At 61.6% G+C, this 20,117-nt stretch overlaps 1 protein-coding gene across 1 annotated transcript in view; it reads left to right on the top strand.

Moving 5' to 3' along the window:
• The window catches only part of NCOR2 (nuclear receptor corepressor 2), a 169,527-nt gene that overhangs the window by 25,118 nt on the left and 124,292 nt on the right, over positions 1 to 20,117 (top strand). The window contains exons 3-6 of the mRNA XM_012663494.1: positions 2,119 to 2,246; positions 2,770 to 2,947; positions 10,113 to 10,292; positions 14,230 to 14,343. Of these exons, the coding sequence (XP_012518948.1) occupies positions 2,119 to 2,246; positions 2,770 to 2,947; positions 10,113 to 10,292; positions 14,230 to 14,343 (600 nt within the window). The remainder of the gene's footprint in view (positions 1 to 2,118; positions 2,247 to 2,769; positions 2,948 to 10,112; positions 10,293 to 14,229; positions 14,344 to 20,117) is intronic.

The raw sequence follows: 20,117 nt of genomic DNA on the forward strand, positions 1-20,117 counted from the left end.
CTCTTGGCAGACTGCGCGGCCTGCTGATTTCCTCTCACACCTCTGTGTGCGCGCGATCCCCGCCTGGCAGCCTCAGCCCGGAGGCCTCCTCCGCGCGCCCCTCAGCCCCATCTCCTCCCCCTCCTCCTCCTCGTGTGCGAGCACCTGGCGTCTCGCGCCAGACACCGCGGGATGCGGGAGGAGCCGGCCCTCTCTGTCTCTGCGGGCTGCCGTCAGCTCTGGGGGAAACCCGCAGAGAGCTGAGGGCCACGAGTGGTGGGACGTGCGGAGGCCTCACTGCGTCTGGGCCAGGCACCCACGTCAAAGATGGGAGTGGGGGGAAACTGAGGCCCGGAGGGTTTGAGTACCAGGCCAGACCATAACCCCAGCCTGAGGCCTGGCAGCTACTTGCTTCTGCGTTGGGCTGCCCCGGGAGGTCCTTTCCTCACCTTCCCCAGCTTCCGAGGTTGCTGGGCTCCCCGCGAATTCCAGTGACTCGTCCCCCTCTGGGCTCCCGGGCTCTAGGTGTTTGTTTCGTAGGGTCTGAGACAGTTACTCCAGCGCACCTGCTGTCGTCTCCGATGCTCTCTGCAAAAATAACTGCTTAAAAAAAAAGCCAGGCAACAAAAGAATGACTAGACTTTTATAGAAAACTGGGCAAACGAAGAGGTGCCAAGAAGAAACGGAGTCACCTGCAATCCCCTCTCTCCCAGGCCTCGCCCGCGTCAGACATCACTAACTGATGGCCACACACAGTCTGGCTGAGTGTTCCAGGCAGGCAGAACTAATCGATTGGGCTTGGCACGTGAGTGAAGCCTGGCTGGTTTTCTTGTCTGAGAGGCTCGTTACTGCCTTTTTTTCTTTTTTTAACATTTTAACGTTTCTGAAATCCAGGTGTCCTTGGCAGTCGGGGTACATCTGATTTGTTAATGTTGAGTTTTTCCCGACAATAATAGATAACGCGTTAATGAAGAAGTCATCCTGACGCTTGCTACAACCGTACGGCAGACCGTGTCCGGGACGCCGTGGTCCGTGGCAGGAGCTGTGCGGGAGCCGGGTCGGGCCCAGCTCCGAAGGCAGCAGACACGGCCGGGGCTTCACAGCCGCCGTGCAGGGGCGGGGTCCGTGCGCGGGAAGTGACCGAGAGCGGCCACCGAGGCTGGGGGTCTCTCTCCAGCCCGATTTAGCGGGGTTCTCGCTGCCGCCGGGGTCTGCAGGGCCCCACAAGGCCGAGGCCTAGTGGAGAGGGCGGCTCAGAGGAGCCTGGCTCAAGGTTGGTCGAGGACGGCGCCCTTAAAAACGGGGCATTTTATCAAAGAAGGGGGTGTCGCCTGAGGCTCAGCCGTCGTGCTTTGACACGTGCCTTACTTGCGGCACAGGGCGGGGTGGGCTCCCGAGTGGATGCCTTGCTTTGAAGCCCGGCCTTCGAGCTCTGCAGACCGTGGGCAATTGCTGAGGTCCCTCCCTCCCTGGCGAGTGACGCCTGAGCCCCTCTCGCGTGGACGCCTTGTTTACTCACGCTTCGAGGGGGGGGTTAGGCTGTGCCTCTTTTCCAGTTTCATCTGCTCACACGTGTCTGTTTTTACAAACAACGCTGCCCCCACCCCCTGCCTCCGTAGTCTGGGCTCATGTGCTGCGTGTCCCGGCTTGAACTCCGCGAGCCGGAGGCCGGAGGGACCCACTCTCCTTCCCGTGTCACCAGTGCGGCAGGGGCAGGGGGACGGTGGGGACGCGGGGGCAGCCCTCTCCCCTGTAAACGGCCCCTTCCTCTGCAACAGGTGGACGCAGTGGGTGGGGACGGGTTTCGCAGGCAGACGGTCCCAGCCTGGGGCCGTGGACGGGCCCTGTAAGCCCTCCCAGGCTCCGTTGTCTCATCTGGAAAGTGGGTGTGACCGTGGGTGCCCGGGGGGCTGTGCGTGGGAGGGACAGTGCCCGCCAGAGTGCCTGTTTGGCAGCCTGTGTTACTTCTCCTCCTCGGCTCGGCCCCAGGAGCGGCCTCTGACCAGACGGGGCCCAGGGGTTCCCTTGGGGACGTGGGCATGTCTAGAGCCCTGGGCAGGAAGCACATGGCCCTGCCCCTGTGCCGTGACTGTCAAGGGGGCCCATTGTGCTCACTTGCTCCTCTGTCCCCTCCTGCAGGACGTCGGGCTGCTCGAGTACCAGCACCACCCCCGCGACTACGCCTCCCACCTGTCACCCGGCTCCATCATCCAGCCCCAGAGGAGGAGGCCGTCCCTGCTGTCCGAGTTCCAGCCTGGGAACGAACGGTGAGGAGGGCGCGCCTCCTGGTCCAGGGCGCGGAGGAGCGGGCGCTTCCGGGGTTGGCGGTCAACGAGGGGCCGTTCGCCCTTGACCTGGTGCGGCCGTGACTCGGGGCAAGGATAGGGACGAGCGTGGAAGAGCCACATGGTCCCTGATTGTCAGAGGGACCTTCAGTGGCCTCCGTGGTGTGTGGCCAGGCAGGGGGGTGACCCGCAGGTGGGGCGGGAGTCGCGTTCGGTGGGTCTGGGGTGGGGGCTGGAGGGTCTGCACGCCTGGCCAGCTCCAAGCGGGGACGATGTGGCCCTGAGTGGCAGGGTCGTGGGCTGTCACCGCGGGTGCTCCGGCGTCCACACCTGTAAACGTGGCCACGGTGAGTGTCGACCCCGCTGCGCTTGAGTCCTGCCCGGCCGTGGCCTCGGAGGGCGGGCTGCTGCGCGTGCCTTCCTCGCAGACCACGCGGCGCAGGGCGCACAGTAGGTCTTGGAGCCCCCGCGCCCCGTGTGACGCCGCCGCCCTTGCCTCCCGCAGGTCCCAGGAGCTCCACCTGCGACCCGAGTCCCACGCGTACCTGCCTGAGCTGGGCAAGGCGGAGATGGAGTTCATCGAGAGCAAGCGACCCCGGCTGGAGCTGCTGCCGGACCCCCTGCTGCGGCCGTCCCCGCTGCTGGCCACGGGCCAGCCTGGCGGGTCCGAGGACCTCCCCAAGGTAAGGCCGGGCCTCCAGCCAGGGCTGCTCTGCTGGCTTTGGTCCTGCTGCTCTTGGGCTCGTAGAGGGAGGGTGACATGCAGGGCTTGGGCAAAGGCCGGGAGGTGGGACCCAGCACGGGGACTGCAGCAAGAGCAGGGCAGGGACCAGGTGTCTCTCTGGAGGTGCCCGAGGGTGAGAAGAACTGAGGAAGATGTTCCAGGTGGCAGGAATGGCAAGTGCAAAGGCCCTGAGGAGGGAGGTGGCATGTGGCCCTGGTGGCTGGGGTGAGGGAGGGGAGGAGGGTGGGGCAGATGCAGGCCCGGGCAGAGTGCTACCGTCTGGTGGGGTGTTGGGACCCCCTGGCTCAGCCTCGTCCTGCTCACCACACTCACCGGAGTCCTGGGTCCTGTGGGCTGTGGCTACGTCGGCCCGTGTGGGAGCTCTCAGCTGTGGAGGAGGGAGCCCGGGGGTGCCCGGCCAGCGGGGGTTCTTGGCGGGAGAGAGTCACCTCCCACCCGTGTGTCCAGCCTTTGGGGCCTGCCGCACCTCCCACGCCTGGAGGGCCCTTTGATTTTACTCCGAGTTTTTGGTTATTGTTGGGTGGTTGTTGTGGTCGTTCTCAGGTTTAATTACAAACAGATTTGGACCATCCAGGTCGACAGCGGGGAGGGAGGGGGTGGGGGGCGCTGGTGGACACGTCCTTCTTCCTCCTGCTCCTGGGGTGGGGGGCTCACAGTTGCCCCCATGTCAGGTGTCTTGAGCGACCTGGCTGCCCCCACCATCTTGGCGATCCCAAGGCTGCCCCCACCTCAGTTCTCCCCACACAAACACACCTGTGCACCCAGTTTCTTGGGCGCCCTGCCTAGCCCAGGACCAGCTGGAGGAAGGCAGATTCCAGGAGGGAGAGACAGGGGCAGTTTCCGCCTGGCCTGTCCAGGAGAAAGGCTGAGAGCCCTAAGGCCCGATGGCAGGAGCCCCCATGGAGAACCGTCACCTGGCTCAGGGCTCCCCGACCGCGCGGAGCAGGTGCGCCAGCTCTCGGTGGCCGCAAGGGGCGGCCTGTTCTGCATCCTCCGTCCGCTGCTCACCCTCAGGGCCCACCAGCCACGGGTGCCTGGGCCGCCCAGCCTGCGTGCCCGTGAGGACATACTGCCTGGGGCTGGGGACGCTGTCTCGTACTGGGACGTCCCTGCCATCTCGGAGTAGGCTCTCTGCAGCACGATGGCTCATCCAGCTGTGGTAACGGCCCCGTCGTGGGTGGCAGGTGGTGGCTGCTGTGACCTCATGCGTGGATGTGTCGACGGAGCTGCTCGTGCCCAGGACGCAGGCCGGGGCCTTGCTGGGCGCCGCCTTCTTCCCGGAGACCCGGGGCCCCAGGACCTTGGCGTCGGGGTGTTGCCAGTAGGTGCCACCTGTGGATGAGGCTGCCCTTGCGTATCCGCGTGCTGGTGGCATCTGGGGACCTGGCCGTGCCAATTCCCACATCCCCGCGTCACGGGGCAGGGCAGGGGACGGGGCATGGTGCCGTGTGGCTCGCAGGTGCCCCGAACCCCCAAGGCCGCCGGGGCCCTGGCCCCCGGGGCAAGCCTGGGGGAACCACCCCGAACCCCCCGCCGCCGCAACGCCCGGGCCCCCCGAACCCCAAGAACCGGCCCCGCCCCCGGCCCAAAAGAACCTTCCCCCCTTAAAAAAAAAAGGGGGACGAACCCGGGTGGGGGGGGGAGAATATACAGAGATTGAGCGCCTATGGTTTGCATCTGTGGGATTTTCTATTTCAGTAAACCTCAGGACAGTCTAGGCCGGGAGCTTGTTTTGTGTCCGTTTTACACAGGGGAAGTTGACCGCAGGGCTGATGGCGGAACTGTAGGCAGTGGCTTCTGTCCCCCGTGGTCCCCTAGCTGCCTCAGAAACTGTATCTGACATCCCGGCTGGGGTGGGGACTGTGGCCAGGCGGTGTGACACTGCCCCGCCCTCCGTGGTCGGCGACACACACAGGCTCATTCATAGGCCACCCAGCCCCTGGGGAGCTTGTCCTGGATCATCTTACTGCAGTGCCAGTGGGGGTGGGGCAGGGACTGGGAGTCCAGCCAGGGGAGGGGAGTGGGAAGTGGCCCACTTAGGCCTGCTGGGTCTTCTTCTCTGCCTGACACCACTGGGTGGGATGGAATGGTGTAATTTCAGGCTGAGGCGGGCCCTTTACTAGGAGGCTAGCGTGGGGGAGGCACTCACATGGTGGCAATAAAGATGACAACAGCAAACACCAAGTGAGCGCTCACGTGTGCTAGGTGCCAGGCCCAGTAAGTGTCACTCTGGATCTGCGATCCTGCCTTGTCCAGGGCCCCCGGCTGGGCCAGCTGGGAGTGGGGGTGGGATTGAAGCCACAGCAGCTGGGTCCCCTCTGGGCTGCCTGAGGGGGCCGCCCTCCCCCTCCTCCCTCTGCTCTCTTCGCACCCGGAGTCTGCTTCCTCCTCCGCCCCCCATACCCCCTCTCTTTGTAGAAGGCAGGAGGGAGTTTTAGCTCTGCCTGCGTTTGAACGGCTCCCTTGAAGGTGCCTGGGAGGACAGCAGGTCTGGGGGTTGTGCCCGGGAGCTCCGCGCCTCCCAGGGGGACCCAGCCCCAGACACTCAGGCCGGCTCTGCCCAGAGAACAGCTTCTAGGGGTGTCCCGGAGCCCCGCAGCAGGTGTCTGCTACCCGCCTACTGGCCTCTCCTGTGGGTTCTTCCAGCAGGGTCTCCGTCCCTCACGGTGGCTCTGTGACTGGGCTGCCTTCCCCGTCCTTCCTGGGGCTCCCTCTCTGCCTGTGTGTCTCTCTGGGTGTCTGTGTCTGTCTGTCTCTGTCTCTCTTTTTCTTTGTGTCTCTGTCATCTCTCTGTCTCTGTGTATCTCTCTCCCTCCCTTCCTGGACCGTGGCGGGGGGCAGGGGCGGGAGTAGCAGACGGTCCGGGGCCTGGCTGGACCGACTGCTGTAATTGCTCCAGGCTGTGAAGAGCATTTGGGACGTCTGAGCAAGGGAAGCCGCCCGGGAGAACACAGCTCTGAACGTGTTCAGATGTTTTCTGCGTCTGCCGCCTGGAATTCAGCTGCGTGCATGAGACAGGAATTTGATGGTTTTTTTGTGTGTTCCTTCCACCCCACTGTGTTCCTTTTTCATGTAAAAATGCTCTGTTTTTATAATTCTTTCCTGCCTTTAAGCTTCTGGAGTCCTATGGCATCAGAAACTCTTTCAGGAATTCGCCAAACTTTTGTTTTAGGAGACTTCAGAATTGTCACAAACAGCACCTGAAAGTCCCTTGGGGCTCTTGGAGCTCTGTTGGCTGAAAGGGACAGACACCACCCCTCTAAAACTTAAGCATGAATCCTGGCTCACGTCACTGAAGTCCAGGGTTTGTTGGCTTCAGGTACGGCTTGATTCAGGTGACATAATGTCACCAAGACCCTGTCTCTTTGCATCTCTTGGCTCTGCCAGCTTTCGCATGGTCTTGTATGTTAATAGAAGGTGACTTGTGACTATAGGCCTTTCTTCTTCCAGTTTGAAGTTTAGTAAAAAGTGAGAACTCTCCTTTCTCCCCACATTTCTAGCTCCAAAGTGCTTTTCTCCTTACCCTTGAGTGGGCTGTGCCCATCCTGGAACCTGTCACTGTGGCCAGAGTAGGAGGGTAGACTGTGAGTGTGTGACTCTGGGCCTTGCTCCTTCTTGGAGCTGGGATGGGGAAGCTTTAGGGGCTGCCTTCCAGTCCCTGGGGCCTTTGCTGCCTCTCTGTCTTTAATTCGGCACAATAAACTTTTCAGCGTTGGCTTGAAGTTCGACACCAGGGGCGTCTGATGGGGAAATGGCTCTAGCTGCTGCCTGGCTGCCTGCTGGGGGGTGGGTGTGCTGGTTTATTGTTTTCCTCCCCTGGGCTTGGGCTGACTCGAAGGTGAGCCGTCATCAGGAGAGCTGTGTGCAGGGCCAGATGCCAGGCCCTGGGGACTCAGCACCAGGGACAGGGCTCCCTGCCACCCGGCTACTCCTCTTCCTTTAAGCTGGGGTGAGGGTCACGTAAAAGCAGCCATGTGAGAGTGAGCGGTTCGTCGGTGTGTAGCACGTGTACAGCCTTGCGCAAGCGTCTCCTCCACCTAGCTCCAGAATGTTCTCAGCACCCACAAGGAGACCCCAGACCCACCCATCAGCCACTCCCCGTTTCCGCTCCCCCCACTTGCCGGCAGCCGCTAGTCTGTTTCCGTCTGCGGCTTCGCCTGTCCTGGAGGCAGATTTCATGGCGAGTGGCCCGTGCGGCACTGCGGCCTCCCGTGCCTGGCGGCCCGCACTCAGCAGCACGTTCTCGGGGCTCGTCCGTGCTGTGGGGGGTCCGGCCTCGTGCCTTTTTGTGGGCAAGTAACATTCCGTTGCACGGACACGCCTCGCGTCCGTGTCTGTCAGCAGCTGCTGGAGCGACGCGTTCAGTGTCACCAGCGTAAGAGCTCAGCCCGAGCCTTAAGGAAGAGCGTCGAGAATCTTAAGGGAAATGAGCTTCCGGGGACTTTTCCGGCAGTTCCCAGTCCTGACGGCCGCAGGTGGCCCTCTAGGTCCTTAAGTGTGGCCTTTTGACTGAATCCAAATTTTACAGAACAAATCCCGTTACTAAAAGGGCTGCAGCAGAGAAAGGTGAAGCTTTTCTTGCCTCCTTTGGTGCTGAACAGAGGACAATCTTGGGATCAGAGGGCCGCAGTCCCCCACCCAGCGGGTGCTTCTGCCAGGCCTGGTGCCGTTCTGCCGGCCCTGTGGCTGGAAAGCTGCTTCTTGTTCGTGTCGCTTTTGAGAATGATTCTGGGTGGGATGAAGAGTTTGCTCTCACTGTCCTGGGGTGGCCTGGCCCCAGAGCCTTCCCTCCACATCCCCGTTCCTGCTCTGTGGTCTCCCGTCTCCATCTGGGCGAAAGCACAGGGAGGGCGGAGGGGACGTTCCCTGCAGCAGTGAGGCGTCAGGCGCTGGGAACCACATTCGCAGCCACCTTTGAGGCAAGTTCTCGCTCTGCTGCGGGGCTGGAGTGCGGTGGCATCATCATAGCTCACTGCGGCCTCAAACTCCTGGGCTCCAGCCATCCTCCTGCCTCAGCCTCTCCCGGTGCTAGGATGATAGGCGTGAGCCACCGCAACGGGCCTTGCTGCTAACTTCTGTCTCAAGAACCCCGAGAAATGGTTGAGGCCGCAGGGGAGACCAGACAAGTGCCGGGGGACACGGAGTTGGGGGAGGGGAGGCGGACCTCAGTCGGGGGCTGGGCTGGTGGTGTTGGGAGGTGAGTCTGACGTCGTCTGGCACAGAAGTGGCGTCGGGCACTCTGGGTAAAGGCTCGAGGGTGCGTGAGCTGCTTATGTTCGCGTGTGTGGGGTCGGGCCCGCGGCCCCGCCTGCCCTGCTGCTGGGGAGCAGTGAGGGCCCCGCCCCCGCCGACGCACGGGCAGGCCCCGGAGTGTTTTTCTGGGGGATTTTCACGCGGATCCACCTCTAACTTGAGGGCGTCCTGGACACTGTTTGGTGCTCTGCTCGGCCACACGGCTCCATGCAGTGAGCAGATGTGTGGCTGGGACCCCATTTTTGCTGTGGAAGCCCCTGCCAGTCCCCACACACCCCTCCAAGCTAAGGGGCCATCACTCTGTGGCTGGGTGGCTTTGGGCCTCAGTTTCCTCGTCTGGAGTGTGGAGAAAACACTGTTCTGTGGTGGTTGTGACAGTTACGTGAATTGAGGCTTACGAATTGCTCAGAGGAGAGGCCAGCGGACGCTGCAAGCTCCAGATCTGGCCCTCAGCCCGTTTTTGTGCACACAATTTTATTGGCACCAGCCACGTCCGTGCGTAATGAGTTCTCTGCCCTAAGCAGGGTGGCAGGATGGCCCTCCTGGCCCTCAAAGCCTGATGTCTTTTTACCACCTGGCCCTTCACTGAGCAGCGCGCTGGCCTCTGGCTTAGAGGCCGGGCAAGCCTGGTGGGATCCCAAGGCCTGGTGGGCCTTGCTGGGGCTGCGGGGGGAGGAGAGGACAGAGACTCTGAGGGCGGGGCCGTGAACAGAAGATGACGTGGCCTCTGGCAGTCCTGAGGTGGGGCGGGGCACTCGGTGGCCCTGGGCTGCAGTTGTCCGGGGAAGAATGTGTCCTGTGTCCTCTGGGTGCAGCTGCCGTGGGGGCGGGGAGGCGGTGGCGGCCTGGCGCTGCTCCGGGGCCAGGTCTGCCAACAGCTGCTGGCTGGGCCCTGAGGCTGGCAGGGGCGGGGGCTGGCTTCCGCCTGCACTGCCAGGCCTGGAGCGGGTCTGGGGTAGGGCCGCCCCAGCCAGCGCTTATTAAGCGCTTACAGTATGCCAGGCTCTGGGCTGAGCTCCCTGCACACTTAGCTCATTCAGGATCCACAAGCACCTGGGAGGCACGACCCGTTACTCTTTGCGCTGTGCAGCTGGGGCAACTGAGGCAGGGAGCAGCTGAGTGATCTGCCCGAGCTCATGGTGCGGGGGCGGCGGGGGGTCCGGCATGTGATCCCAGGGTTGCACAGTGAGGACGGGGTTGGTTTGGCCTCCGTGTCCCCAGAGAGCTGCGGCAGGCTGGAGTGAGTGGGACGCAGGGTCCCTTTGCGTGCTCAGAAACAACTTTGTTACACGAAGAGTCACCCTCAAGGAAGGAAAAGTACTGGTGAATAAAGAGAAGACAGTAAACATACCCCTTTCTTCCCCCGCTGCCCGGATAACCCCTTTTAACTTTTCAGAGTGGGAGAGCCACATTCTGGTGGTCTCTCTGTGCGTGTGCACACGCGTGTCACCCACAGAGCCGGCACGAGCCGGCTGCAAGGCCCCGGGTCTTGCTTGTTTGCACTGAGCACCACGAACCCTCGGGGACAGAGGCTGGGGTCTTGGTCCCTGGGGCCGGTGGGAGGACCCGGACGGGTGAGTGGAGGGAGAGAGGTGCGTGCATGCAGGAGAGTTGGAACCGCGTCTCGAGGGACGACGTGAGGGCGTCTGAGCTCTGCGGAGCGGGCGGGGGGCCGGGAAGGGTGCGCCCGGCGGGGGACCCGCGAGGGCAAAGGCGGAGGGGGATCTGTGAACATCCCCGTGACCGACGTGTGACATCCTGGGCCTGAAGTCAGGGCGGGAAACTGGGGTGTGTCGGAGGGTTGCAGACTGGGGGCGCCTCCCCCTGACCCGCCCTCTTCTCCGCGGCAGGACCGGAGCCTGACGGGCAAGCTGGAACCCGTGTCCCCGCCGAGCCCCCCGCACACGGACGCCGAGCTGGAGCTGGTGCCTCCGCGGCTGTCCAAGGAGGAGCTGATCCAGAACATGGACCGCGTGGACCGCGAGATCACCATGGTGGAGCAGCAGATCTCCAAGCTGAAGAAGAAGCAGGTGGGCGGCGTGGCGAACGGGGGTGGCGGCGAGGATGGCGCTGGTCATCGCGGCCACGTGCTTCCCGGAGTCCCGAGACGGGCTTGTTCGCACGCCCTTTACGTTTATCACACGAGAGTATCGTAGGTGCAGCGCCATCCTCTAGAACTTTCTGCGGCGACAGAGACGTCCTGTACCCGCAGCAGCAACGTGTGCCTGTGGGGGATTCGAGATGTCCTTAGTGGGACCAAGGAACTGAGTTTTCAATTTAGTTTCAGTTAATTAACTTTGCGCACGAATGGCCGCAGCCGACGGCACAGGTGTGGCGGGCGACAGCAGGGTTTGCAGCCGGCCGAGCAGGGTCAGGCCGTGTCTCTGCCGCTTCCCGGCGAGGCGGGGGTGGCAGTGACCTCTCCGTGCCTCCCGCTTCCCTCGTCCACCACGCGGGCAGATACCACCTGGCTCTGGAATCGGAACGGGCCGGGCCTCCCTCGCGTGTGGCCTGGGAACCTTCGCCTCTCTCGGCCTCAGTTTCCTTGTCTGTGACGTGGGCGCAGGTGTAGCAGCGCTTCATGGGGTCCTGCGGGGGAACGAGATCACGCGATTGGAAATAAATTCTCATCGTCACTGTTGAAACCACACACCGTCGTGTGAAGAAAAGGTGGACGTGTTTATGATAGTAATTTTATAAGTTTATCTAAAATATTATTTACTATAAGATCACTCGATAATCTGCCTTTTCCCAGCTCTTCTGTGGTTCCCTCCCTGGCATCATTCAGGTCTCTGCGCAGATGTCCCCTGCACGGAGAGGCCGCCCCTGGCCGCTTGCAGGAAGCCTTGGCCCCAGCCGTCCTCCTTCCCAGGGCTCAGCTGGTCCAGCCAACTCAGGCTTGCTGCCGGTTTTTGTAAATAAAGTTTTATTGGCACACGGACACGCCCGTCTGTTGCGTGTCTCTGTGTGCGTATGTGCATGGCTGCTTTCGTGCTACAGCGGCAGAGTCAGGTCGTCACAGCTGAGACCCGTGTGGCTTGCAGAGCCAAAAGTGTTTGCTTTCTGGGCCGTCACAGAAAAACTTTGCACACCTCCGATCTGTCCCATCACCCGGGTGGTGGCGTCACCACTTGGTCAGTGTGTATCCTGCTTTGTCACACAGTGTGGTCTCCCCACTGCACTGTGTCACAGAACAGGGTCCTTGTCTGCCTGGACTGCCATGTTCCCACCTGTTCTGAGGACATAGTAGGTGCTCAGTAAAAACTGTTGCTCAGTCAGTGTGACACCGTCTTGACCTTGGGGAGCGTCTGGGCCAGTGGAGGAAGCAGATTCACACCTGGCGTCCTCCAGACAAGGAGGCCTGGGCCCCGCGAAGGATCAAGGGCTCCTCCCAGCCACCGCGGGCAGCAGGGTGAAGGCTGATGAGGACGGCTCCCTGGAAAGGTGCCTGTGAGCTGGGTTTTGAAGGATGTACGGGGGCGAGGGGAGGACATTGTTTCAGGGGGGCATCAGGGCTGTCACTTGGATGGAGGAGCTGGGATTTGGGGACCGTCCAGCAGTTGTCCCCGACCCCAGCAGGCAAGAGGTGGGTTTCCATGATTTCCTCTCCCCTCTCCCAGCAGAGAGGCCAGGCCCCGGTTGGGGTCAGGCAGGCACTGCCCAGGCGGAGCAGGACCCGCACCTTTAGGTCCTCCAGCCCCGGCCTTGGGGCGAGGCTGACGCCGCAGGTCACATGCACACATGCGTGACTGTGGCCGGAAGCCAGGTGCTCAGAGCAGCCTTCAGTAGTCAGGTTTTTATTTTTTATCCCTAAATTCCACTTTCGCATTTTTTTTTGGAAGTAAAATTCCTGAACACCATCATTTTTGAGGGGATCCAGCGGCACTGAGTACACCCACAGTTTTGTGCAACTGTCACCTTTGTCTAGTTTTCGTCACCCCGAGAGGAAACCCTCCCCCGGCCACCAGTCTCTTTCTGCGTCTGTGGATTCACCTCTTCCGGGCGTTTCCCGGGCACGGAATCGCACGTTTGTCCTGTCCTGCCTGCTTCTCTCACTTACGTCGTGTTTTCACGGTTCGTCTGTGTTGCATTTTGTCCCGGTCCTTCGGCTGAACGCCGTCCCCGTGGGCGGAGAGGCCACGTGTGATTCAGTCACGTGTCGATGGGCGTTCGGGCCGTTTCCGCCTTTTGGTCGCTGGGAATGACGCTGTTCTGAACGTTCGCGGTCAAGTTTTCCTTCAAACACCTGTTTCCAATTCTTCTGGGTATTCCCGGGATGGGACTGCGGGTCTTTCGCTAACTCTAGGTTTAATTTATTGAGGAATTTCCAGGCTGTTTTCCACAGCGATTGCACCATTTCGCATTCCTTCCAGCAACGTAAGAGGGTTCCAGTTTTTCCACATCCTCGCAAACACGTTTTATTTTCCTTTTTTAAAAAAAAGTGTTTTTGACGCTTGCTGTCCTAGTGGTTGTGCAGCGGCAGCTCGTGGTGGTTTTGATCTGCGTTAGAGATTAGATAGCCACGGTTCAAGTCCCTGCTACACAGCAGCACTGTTCCTGCATTGTCTCCTTCCGTCCTCCGAACAGCCTTGCAAAGTAGGCACTGTGCTCCCGGATTTCAACGAAGAAGACACTGAGGGTCAGAGAGGGCAAGTGACGTGTCAGGGCCGCAGGGCTGGTGATCGTGGAGCAAAGGTTTGCATCCAGGCCTGGTGGAGTTGAGTTGCCTTCCCACCCGGGTGTCTGTGTGTGTCTCAGGTAGCATTTTTCTCCGGTCTCGGAGGGAAGGCGCCTCCCCTGACTGCGTAGAATCTCCCTCCGCCCGCTCTGGCTGTGCCCTGCTATTTCTCGGTTTTGTGTGTTTTGCACTTTCGGGGGCGTTTCGATGCCCTTTTTTGAAGCTACCACCAGGGGTCACTGTGGGCCTGAGGCAGCCCTGCTCAAGCCCCAGGGCGGGCGGAAGCCAGGGGACCCGGACTTTCTGGCTCTTTCTAGGCTGACTTCTTCTTGGCTGCCTTTTAGGGTTCGTAACGGCCTGCTCCGAGGTCGGGCGCAGGCTGGGTGAGCATGGCGAGTAGACCAGAGCTGTGTTCTCAGCTCACTCACCGCGCCCTGTTGGATTGCAGACCTGGGCACTGGCCTCCTGTGTGGCCTTGGGCCAGTGTCATAAGCTCTCTGGTTTCTCGCTTCCCTCTTTGGTATGAAGCAGACGGCAGCGTGACGGGCTTCCTTTTACGGGGGCGTTTGGAGGAGGGGGTGCGGTGTGTAGACCGCAGGACAGATGACACCGACGACTGTAGTGATGACGGAAGGCTTGGTCGGTGGGTGCTCGCTGCGCGCTGGGTGCTTGCACGCGCCAGCTCGTTTCACCCCTGCACCGGCTCTCTGGAGTAACGTTCGCGACCCCCATTTTCCAGATGAGGACAATCAGGCTCAGAGAAGTTCAGCAACTTCTCAAGGCTGCACAGCGAGGAGAAGTCGTGTTCCAGCCTGGACAGTGTGGCTCTAGAGTCTGCACAGCCTCTCCTGGTGCCAGTGGCACTTGGAGGAATCGGGACGGTCACGACGGCTGGCTTTTGGCAAGCCCAGCTGTGCTGAATGCGCGTCAGCTCGTTCGGTCCTCACCACAGCCCAATGAAGGAGGCACCGGGATTAGCCCCATTTTACAGACGAGGAAACTGAGGCCCAGCAGGCTTGAGCTGCTTGCTTATGCTCCCCGAGCCGGGAAGTCCCTGAGGCAGGATTCGAACCTGGCTCCAGAGCTTGGAGGCTGCCGCTGGCCCCAGGGAGCTGGCGCCACTCCAGGGCTCGAAGTCCCTGGGGGTGACTCAGAGGAAATGGTTAGCAGCCTGACTTCCTGTGCGCTGCCGCCAGCCCGGGCTGCAAGGGGGCCGCCCTGCCGCGGGGGCTGCCTCCCTCCTTCCGCCCGCCGGCGCGCTCACCCTCACGCCCTGCCCCTTCCCGCAGCAACAGCTGGAGGAGGAGGCCGCCAAGCCGCCCGAGCCCGAGAAGCCCGTGTCGCCGCCGCCCATCGAGTCGAAGCACCGCAGCCTAGTGCAGATCATCTACGACGAGAACCGGGTATGTCTCCGCCCCGCCCCAGCGGGCCACTCCTGCTCCACCATCCCCTCCTCTCTGCTGGCTGCCAGGTGCGACGTGGGGGTCACCTCGACGCGTCCGGCTCCCTCCCCCGGGCCCCGATGTTCCCATGTCGGCCCCCCTCCCCCGCAGGGACCCGGGTGTGAGTGGGTGGGGGGGTGTAGCCAGTGGAAACCCCGCCTGGCCCGGCTTCTGGGCAGCTCTGCTCAGACGCACGGCTGGGGCGGGCCGTGGCTGGCCTGGGGGCTGCAGCGTGAAAACACAGGCGTCGCCTCTGGCAGAGCAGCAGGGCCAGTTGACATTGGGAAGGGACGGTCACTTCCTCCGCCACCCACGCAGAAGAAATCCCTGTGATGCCAGAGACAGCAGCATCATTACAAATAACAGCTAAGGTTCACGGAACAGCTCCCCCTGGCAGTCCTTTACTGGCAGGCCCGGGAGAGTAGGGGCAGCAGCTGTTTCCATTTTACTTGTGGGGAAACGGAGGCCCAGAGAGGTTAAGTCACTTGTCCAAAGTCACACAGCTGGGAAGTGGCAGACCTGGGATTTGAACCGGTGGGCCGTCAGACAGTGGGGCCTGACTCTTCAGCTTGGCTTCCACCGACACCTGGCCCTGGATGGGTCTTTGGGGTGATTGAAACACAGGATTTGCGGCAGGCTAAGAGGGCACTGGAGGCCCGGCGAGGGGCAGCTGCCGGGTGCCTGGAGGGGGCGAGGTCTTGGTGGAGGGGCTCATGGCACCCAGAGCAGAGTGTTCCCAGCGGCTGGACCCCAAGGGTCTGTGCTGCCCCATGGTAGAAGCTGGTGTCTGGCAAGGTGGTGAGCTCTCTGTCATCCCAGTCAAGCCACAGCAGGCTGGGCTTTGATGATTTATAGCTGACGTTTTCCAAACGTCCTTGGGACCTGTGGATGTTGAGTCCCCTCCTCTATTTTATGGATGAGGAAACCGAGGCCCAGAGAGGGGCTGGTCATTGTCTGAGGTTGCACAGTAAAATGTGACAGATGGGGAACCTCCCCTCCCTGCCTTGGCTTCTCTGGTCCCCTCCTGCTCAGGGCCCAGCCACCCTTCCCAGCTGTCTCGTCTGTGAGGTCTTCCTTTGCCAGATCAGTGTTCAGAGTTGAGGTGGGGGTGGGGAGGCCTCTGGTATCCCCGGGCCCAGGATGGCTGCTCTGGAGCCTGGGAGCACGTGGTTGGTGCCCGTGGCAGTAGCCCCGGGCAGGGAACTACTGGCTCAACTGATTTGGCTACTCCTCCGCCTCTAGAAATGGCAATAGGATGCAGAGCGAGCGCCTGGGAACTGTGTTTTTGGGTTACCCTCCCACGCCCCAGCCCCCCACCCCAAATAACACTAGTGACAGTCATAGTGATTGGAGAGCGAGGGTCCACACGCGCTTCAGCCAGACATCCTGGGTTCGAATCCTGTCTCTCCCGCTCCCTGGCTGTGTGACTCTGAGTGTTTTACTCAAACCTCCCTGCGCTTCATGTTCCCGACTGCAAAACGACGGTAACAGTAGCGTCTGCCTAGTGCGGTGGGTGTGGGGATTAAATGAGTTCATTTCGTGATGCCCTTAGGACGATGCCTGGCACCAAGGACGTGCCAGCTGGCGCCATTGTGTGGTCATCGTCTTAGTTGTTGTTCGTTTCTTCTTGTTATTGTTTACATTTTGCGTGACCTTACTTAATCCTTTGCAGATTTGTATGAAGTAGGTGCTATCACTCTCCCCATCTTGCTCGTCAAGAAACCAAGGCTCAGAGAGGGAGGGTAACCGGCCTGAGACTGCACAGCAAGTGAGCTTGGAGGCCGGGACTGAGAGCCGAGATTGAGCTGGCTCTAGGAGGCTGTGGTGGAGGGGGCACGGGCAGGGCTGCTGGGGTCCCTGACCCCTGGTGGGAGAGCAGGTGTGGTTCTCTCCAGCAGCCGTGGGGGCCGGGGGGGCGGCCCTTAGCCTCTGCCTAGAGCTCCTGTCCCTGCACAGCTTGTTCTGTCCCTGCCGTCAGCTCTGTGCTCAGATGTTCCCCTCTCCGCAAGGCCCGATTCGACCGTCTACTTATTCCTGAAAACCTTTCGGCACCTGTTTTCCTCCTTCCTGGCTTCTGTTGTTTTCTTAGACCTTGTTCTCCTGGGACGTGATTCACACTTTACTTATTTGCTCTGTTTATGGTGAACGGAAGCTCCATGAGGGCGGGGAATAAAATCTCTGCCTGCTAGAAATCCCCCGCTCCATCCTCCAGCACCTAGAACAGTGCCCGGCGCATAGTAGGTGCTCATTAAATCTCCGTTGCACAAATGTTCAGACGGCAGGAGAGGAGGGAGGTGGAGGGCAAGGGGCCGGATCTTCCCCGTGGAAGAGGCCTCTGGTTTGAGGGTGTGGGGCCTGGTGGGGGCCTGGCGCCTGGGCGTAGCCTAGAAGCTGGCGGCCTGGTGGGCAGGAGGCCCCTCGGCCGCCTTTGGCAGGAGCAGCCCGGGCTCCCCACCCCGTGGAGGACCGGCAGGATTAAATTTTAATCCGCCTGCCTTCCCCGCTGGCTGCTGGAGAGGTGGGGGACGAGGGTCTGTCTCTGAACGCGAGCCAGCCGCGGAGCGCGGCTCCCCCGCTGGGCAGGGCCCGCCTGGCTGCTCTGCGTGCTGGACTCGGGCTCATTATCCGTTCAGAGCACATGGCTGAGGCACCGCTGAGCAAGGCTTTTCCCTCCTCCGGGAGCGGCCTGCGCGGGAGGGGGCCGGGCAGGTGCACACAGATGGCGGCAGCAGGCACAGCCGCGCCAGCCCCGGCAGCAGGAGCGGAACGGGCGGGGGCCCGGGCGCAGGAGGCGGATCACGACCTGGAAGCGGGGCGGCGGGAAAGCCTCCTTGGCGGCAGTGGGTGGGCCACGCGGGGGGCATCTGGGTGAGGGTCACGGCACGAGCAAAGACCCAGAGAGGGGACCAGGGTCTCCTTTGATCTTCAAGTGTGAGGTGGGAAGCCTGCCTCGGGGTGAGGGGCTGGGAGAGGCTCACACTTGGAGTTTGGGTAGGACAGACACCCAGGCGGCCCGGGGGAGGGTACGTCTAAATAAGGGGCCATTTGTGCAGTGTGGGTTGCTGGTACTGTAGGCTTTCAGGGCAGGGAGACTCTGTGAACATGCAGCAACCAAGGTAGGCTTCATGGAGGAGGCAGCCTTGAGCTAGGTCTGAAAAACATGGGTATGGTGGGGCAGTTTCTGGTGAAGTTGACAAGGGTGTGAGGAGGCAGGAACAATGGCAGCAGAGGCCCCCGCGCCAAGCAATAAGGAAATCAGAGCATCAGACTGAAGCCCTTGTCTTAGATGTTAAGTGTCTGTGAAGCAAAGCGTTTACGCGTCGCGGTGAGGCCCGAGTTTGTGCGCGGTGTGGTGAGACCGAGCAGGGCGAGCGCGAGCAGTGCCATCAGCGGGCTGCGCAGGCAGGAAGCATGTTGCAGAGCAGTTTGAGGGTCCCGGCGCCCCGGTGCATGTTCGTAAGCCCAGCTTCGGACCCCCGAGCTGTGATTCGAGGCCTCCTGGGCAGCGGTTCAGACCCCGTCCTGCGGCCCTGGCGTCCTGTGCCGGCCCCCACCCCGGCCACCTGGCCGTCGGAACCCCCCGGAGTCCAGGGCTTCTTCCAGATGGCACCTTGCACACGCGGGAATGAGCCTGTCACCGGAGGCCCGGCCTGCCGCCCCGCTGGGCTGCCGAGTCACAGCCGAGAGAGCTCCGGACGGCTCGCGGGCGCCGGGCTCCCTGTGCACACGCGGCAGCTGGGCCTCAGGGTCGGCCGCTGCCCTGAAACCCTGAAGCGACTGGCAGAGGGGCTTGGGTGCAGGGGCGGGACCTTGGGGCCTCTGGGTGGGTGGGTCCTGCCCCCACCCTGCAGCTGGGGAGGGCAGGCCTGGCCCTCCAGCCGGAGTGGCAGAGAAGGGCCAGCATGGGACTCCCAGGCGGGGGACAGGCCAGCAACGGTCAGTGTGGGGCTCTGGGTCCTCTGTCCTGGAGGAGGGCTCTGTGTGCATGTGGGTGTGTGCATGTGTACATGTGTGTGGTGTGTACGTGTGTGAGCGTGCACACATGCGTACATGTGTGTGGTGTGTACGCGTGAGTGTGCACACATGTGTGCACGTGTGGTGTGTACGTGTGAGTGTGCACACATGTGCCCGTGTGTGGTGTGTACATGAGTGCATGTGTGTGCATGTGTGTGGCATGTGCATGTGGATTTGTGCACTATGTGTACATGTGTGCATATGTGTGGTGCATGTCCATGTTTTGGGTACACGTGCATGTGAGCACGTGTGTGGCACACATGTCGGATACATATGTGTATGTGTGGGCACATGCGTGGCATGGCACACATGTTAGATACATATGTGTATGTGTGAGCACACATGTGGACCCATGGATGGCTGCGCACACATGTATGCGAATACTTGTGTGAGTTGGCTCGTGTGGGAGATATGTGTGAGTATTTATACATTTATTCACCACAAGTATGTGTTCACACGTGTACGTGGTGGATCTCTCCGTGGCTGTGTGTCAGTGTGTAGGAGTCAGCATGTGTGGCCGTGGTTATTCGTGCATCTGTACATCCGTGGATGTGAGTGTGAGTGTACCTGTGGGCGCTGCGTGCACGTGTGTGAATGCACACCCGTGTGAGTTAGCATGCGTGAGGCACACACGTGGTTATTTGTGCGTCTCTGCACCTGTTTGTGGATGCCTGTGTTCACGTGGATACATGCAAAGTGTGTGCGTATGTATACAAATGGACGTGTGTGAGGTGGTGTGTGTGGTGACATCGTGTGTTTGCCTGGGTACACATGTGTATGCATGTGTTGCCTTGGAGTGTGTGGGACCCATGCATATCTATGATTTACATGTCCATGGATCTGCCAGATGCTACGTGGGAGCGCTCCTGCGTGCCGGGCCAGGCCTGCAGGGCGGCAGTGTCCGGAGCGACCCTTGAGGGCGTGGGGGACACAGAGACATTAACGTGGAAATACGGGGGTGGGAAGAGGTACCAGGGGGCAGGGCTTTGCCTGGAACTTGTGGGCTGGCGCCTCCTGGCCAGGAGTCCTCCGAGCCTCAGTTTCTCCTCCTGTGAGTGGTGCGGTGATTGAGCCCGGGCGCGGTCACTGAGAGGCTTAGTGATCCTGCTTGTGGCCCAGAGAGCAGGGAGGGGGCCCACCCCCCACCTCTACTGGGACAGGCGTACCTGGGCCCCGTGGATGGAGGCAGCTGAGTGGTGGGCCAGGGAGAGGCGTCGGGCCAGCCTCCAGCAAGGTCGAGAGAGGACGGGCTCTGGGCGGGTGCCAGGAGCCTGGGGACACATGTCCTGGGCTAGAATGCCCTGCTCAAGGAGAGGCCTGGGCAGGGAGCCAGCCCACCACCCCCATTTCCGGTCACATAGACCGTTATCAAGCGCCCACGCCGTGCCAGGTGCTGTTCCAGGCGCCGTGGACAGGGCCGAGAGCAGCGCGGTGCCCTGCGCCGCATGGAGTCAGCGAGGTGCACGGCGGGACACGGGCCCCCACTCCTGACCCAGCATGTTTTGTGCGGACAGCCAGGTGGGGTCATAGGGGCCGAGGGCGGTGGGCCGCTCTCCTGGGGGATCAGGGAGGCCTCTCTGGGGAGGGGAGGCTGAGTCCTGAGACACGAACGAGGGACGGACAGAAGCGTGTGAAGATGCAGGGAACAGCGTTCCAGGCAGGGGAACAATAGGTACGAAGGCTTTTGGTCGGTGGGGAGCAGTGAGGGACAGTGGAGGCTG

Source organism: Propithecus coquereli, unplaced genomic scaffold (assembly GCF_000956105.1).
Source record: "Propithecus coquereli isolate 6110/MARCELLA unplaced genomic scaffold, Pcoq_1.0 Scaffold81, whole genome shotgun sequence".
NCBI classification, from domain to species: Eukaryota; Metazoa; Chordata; class Mammalia; order Primates; family Indriidae; genus Propithecus; species Propithecus coquereli.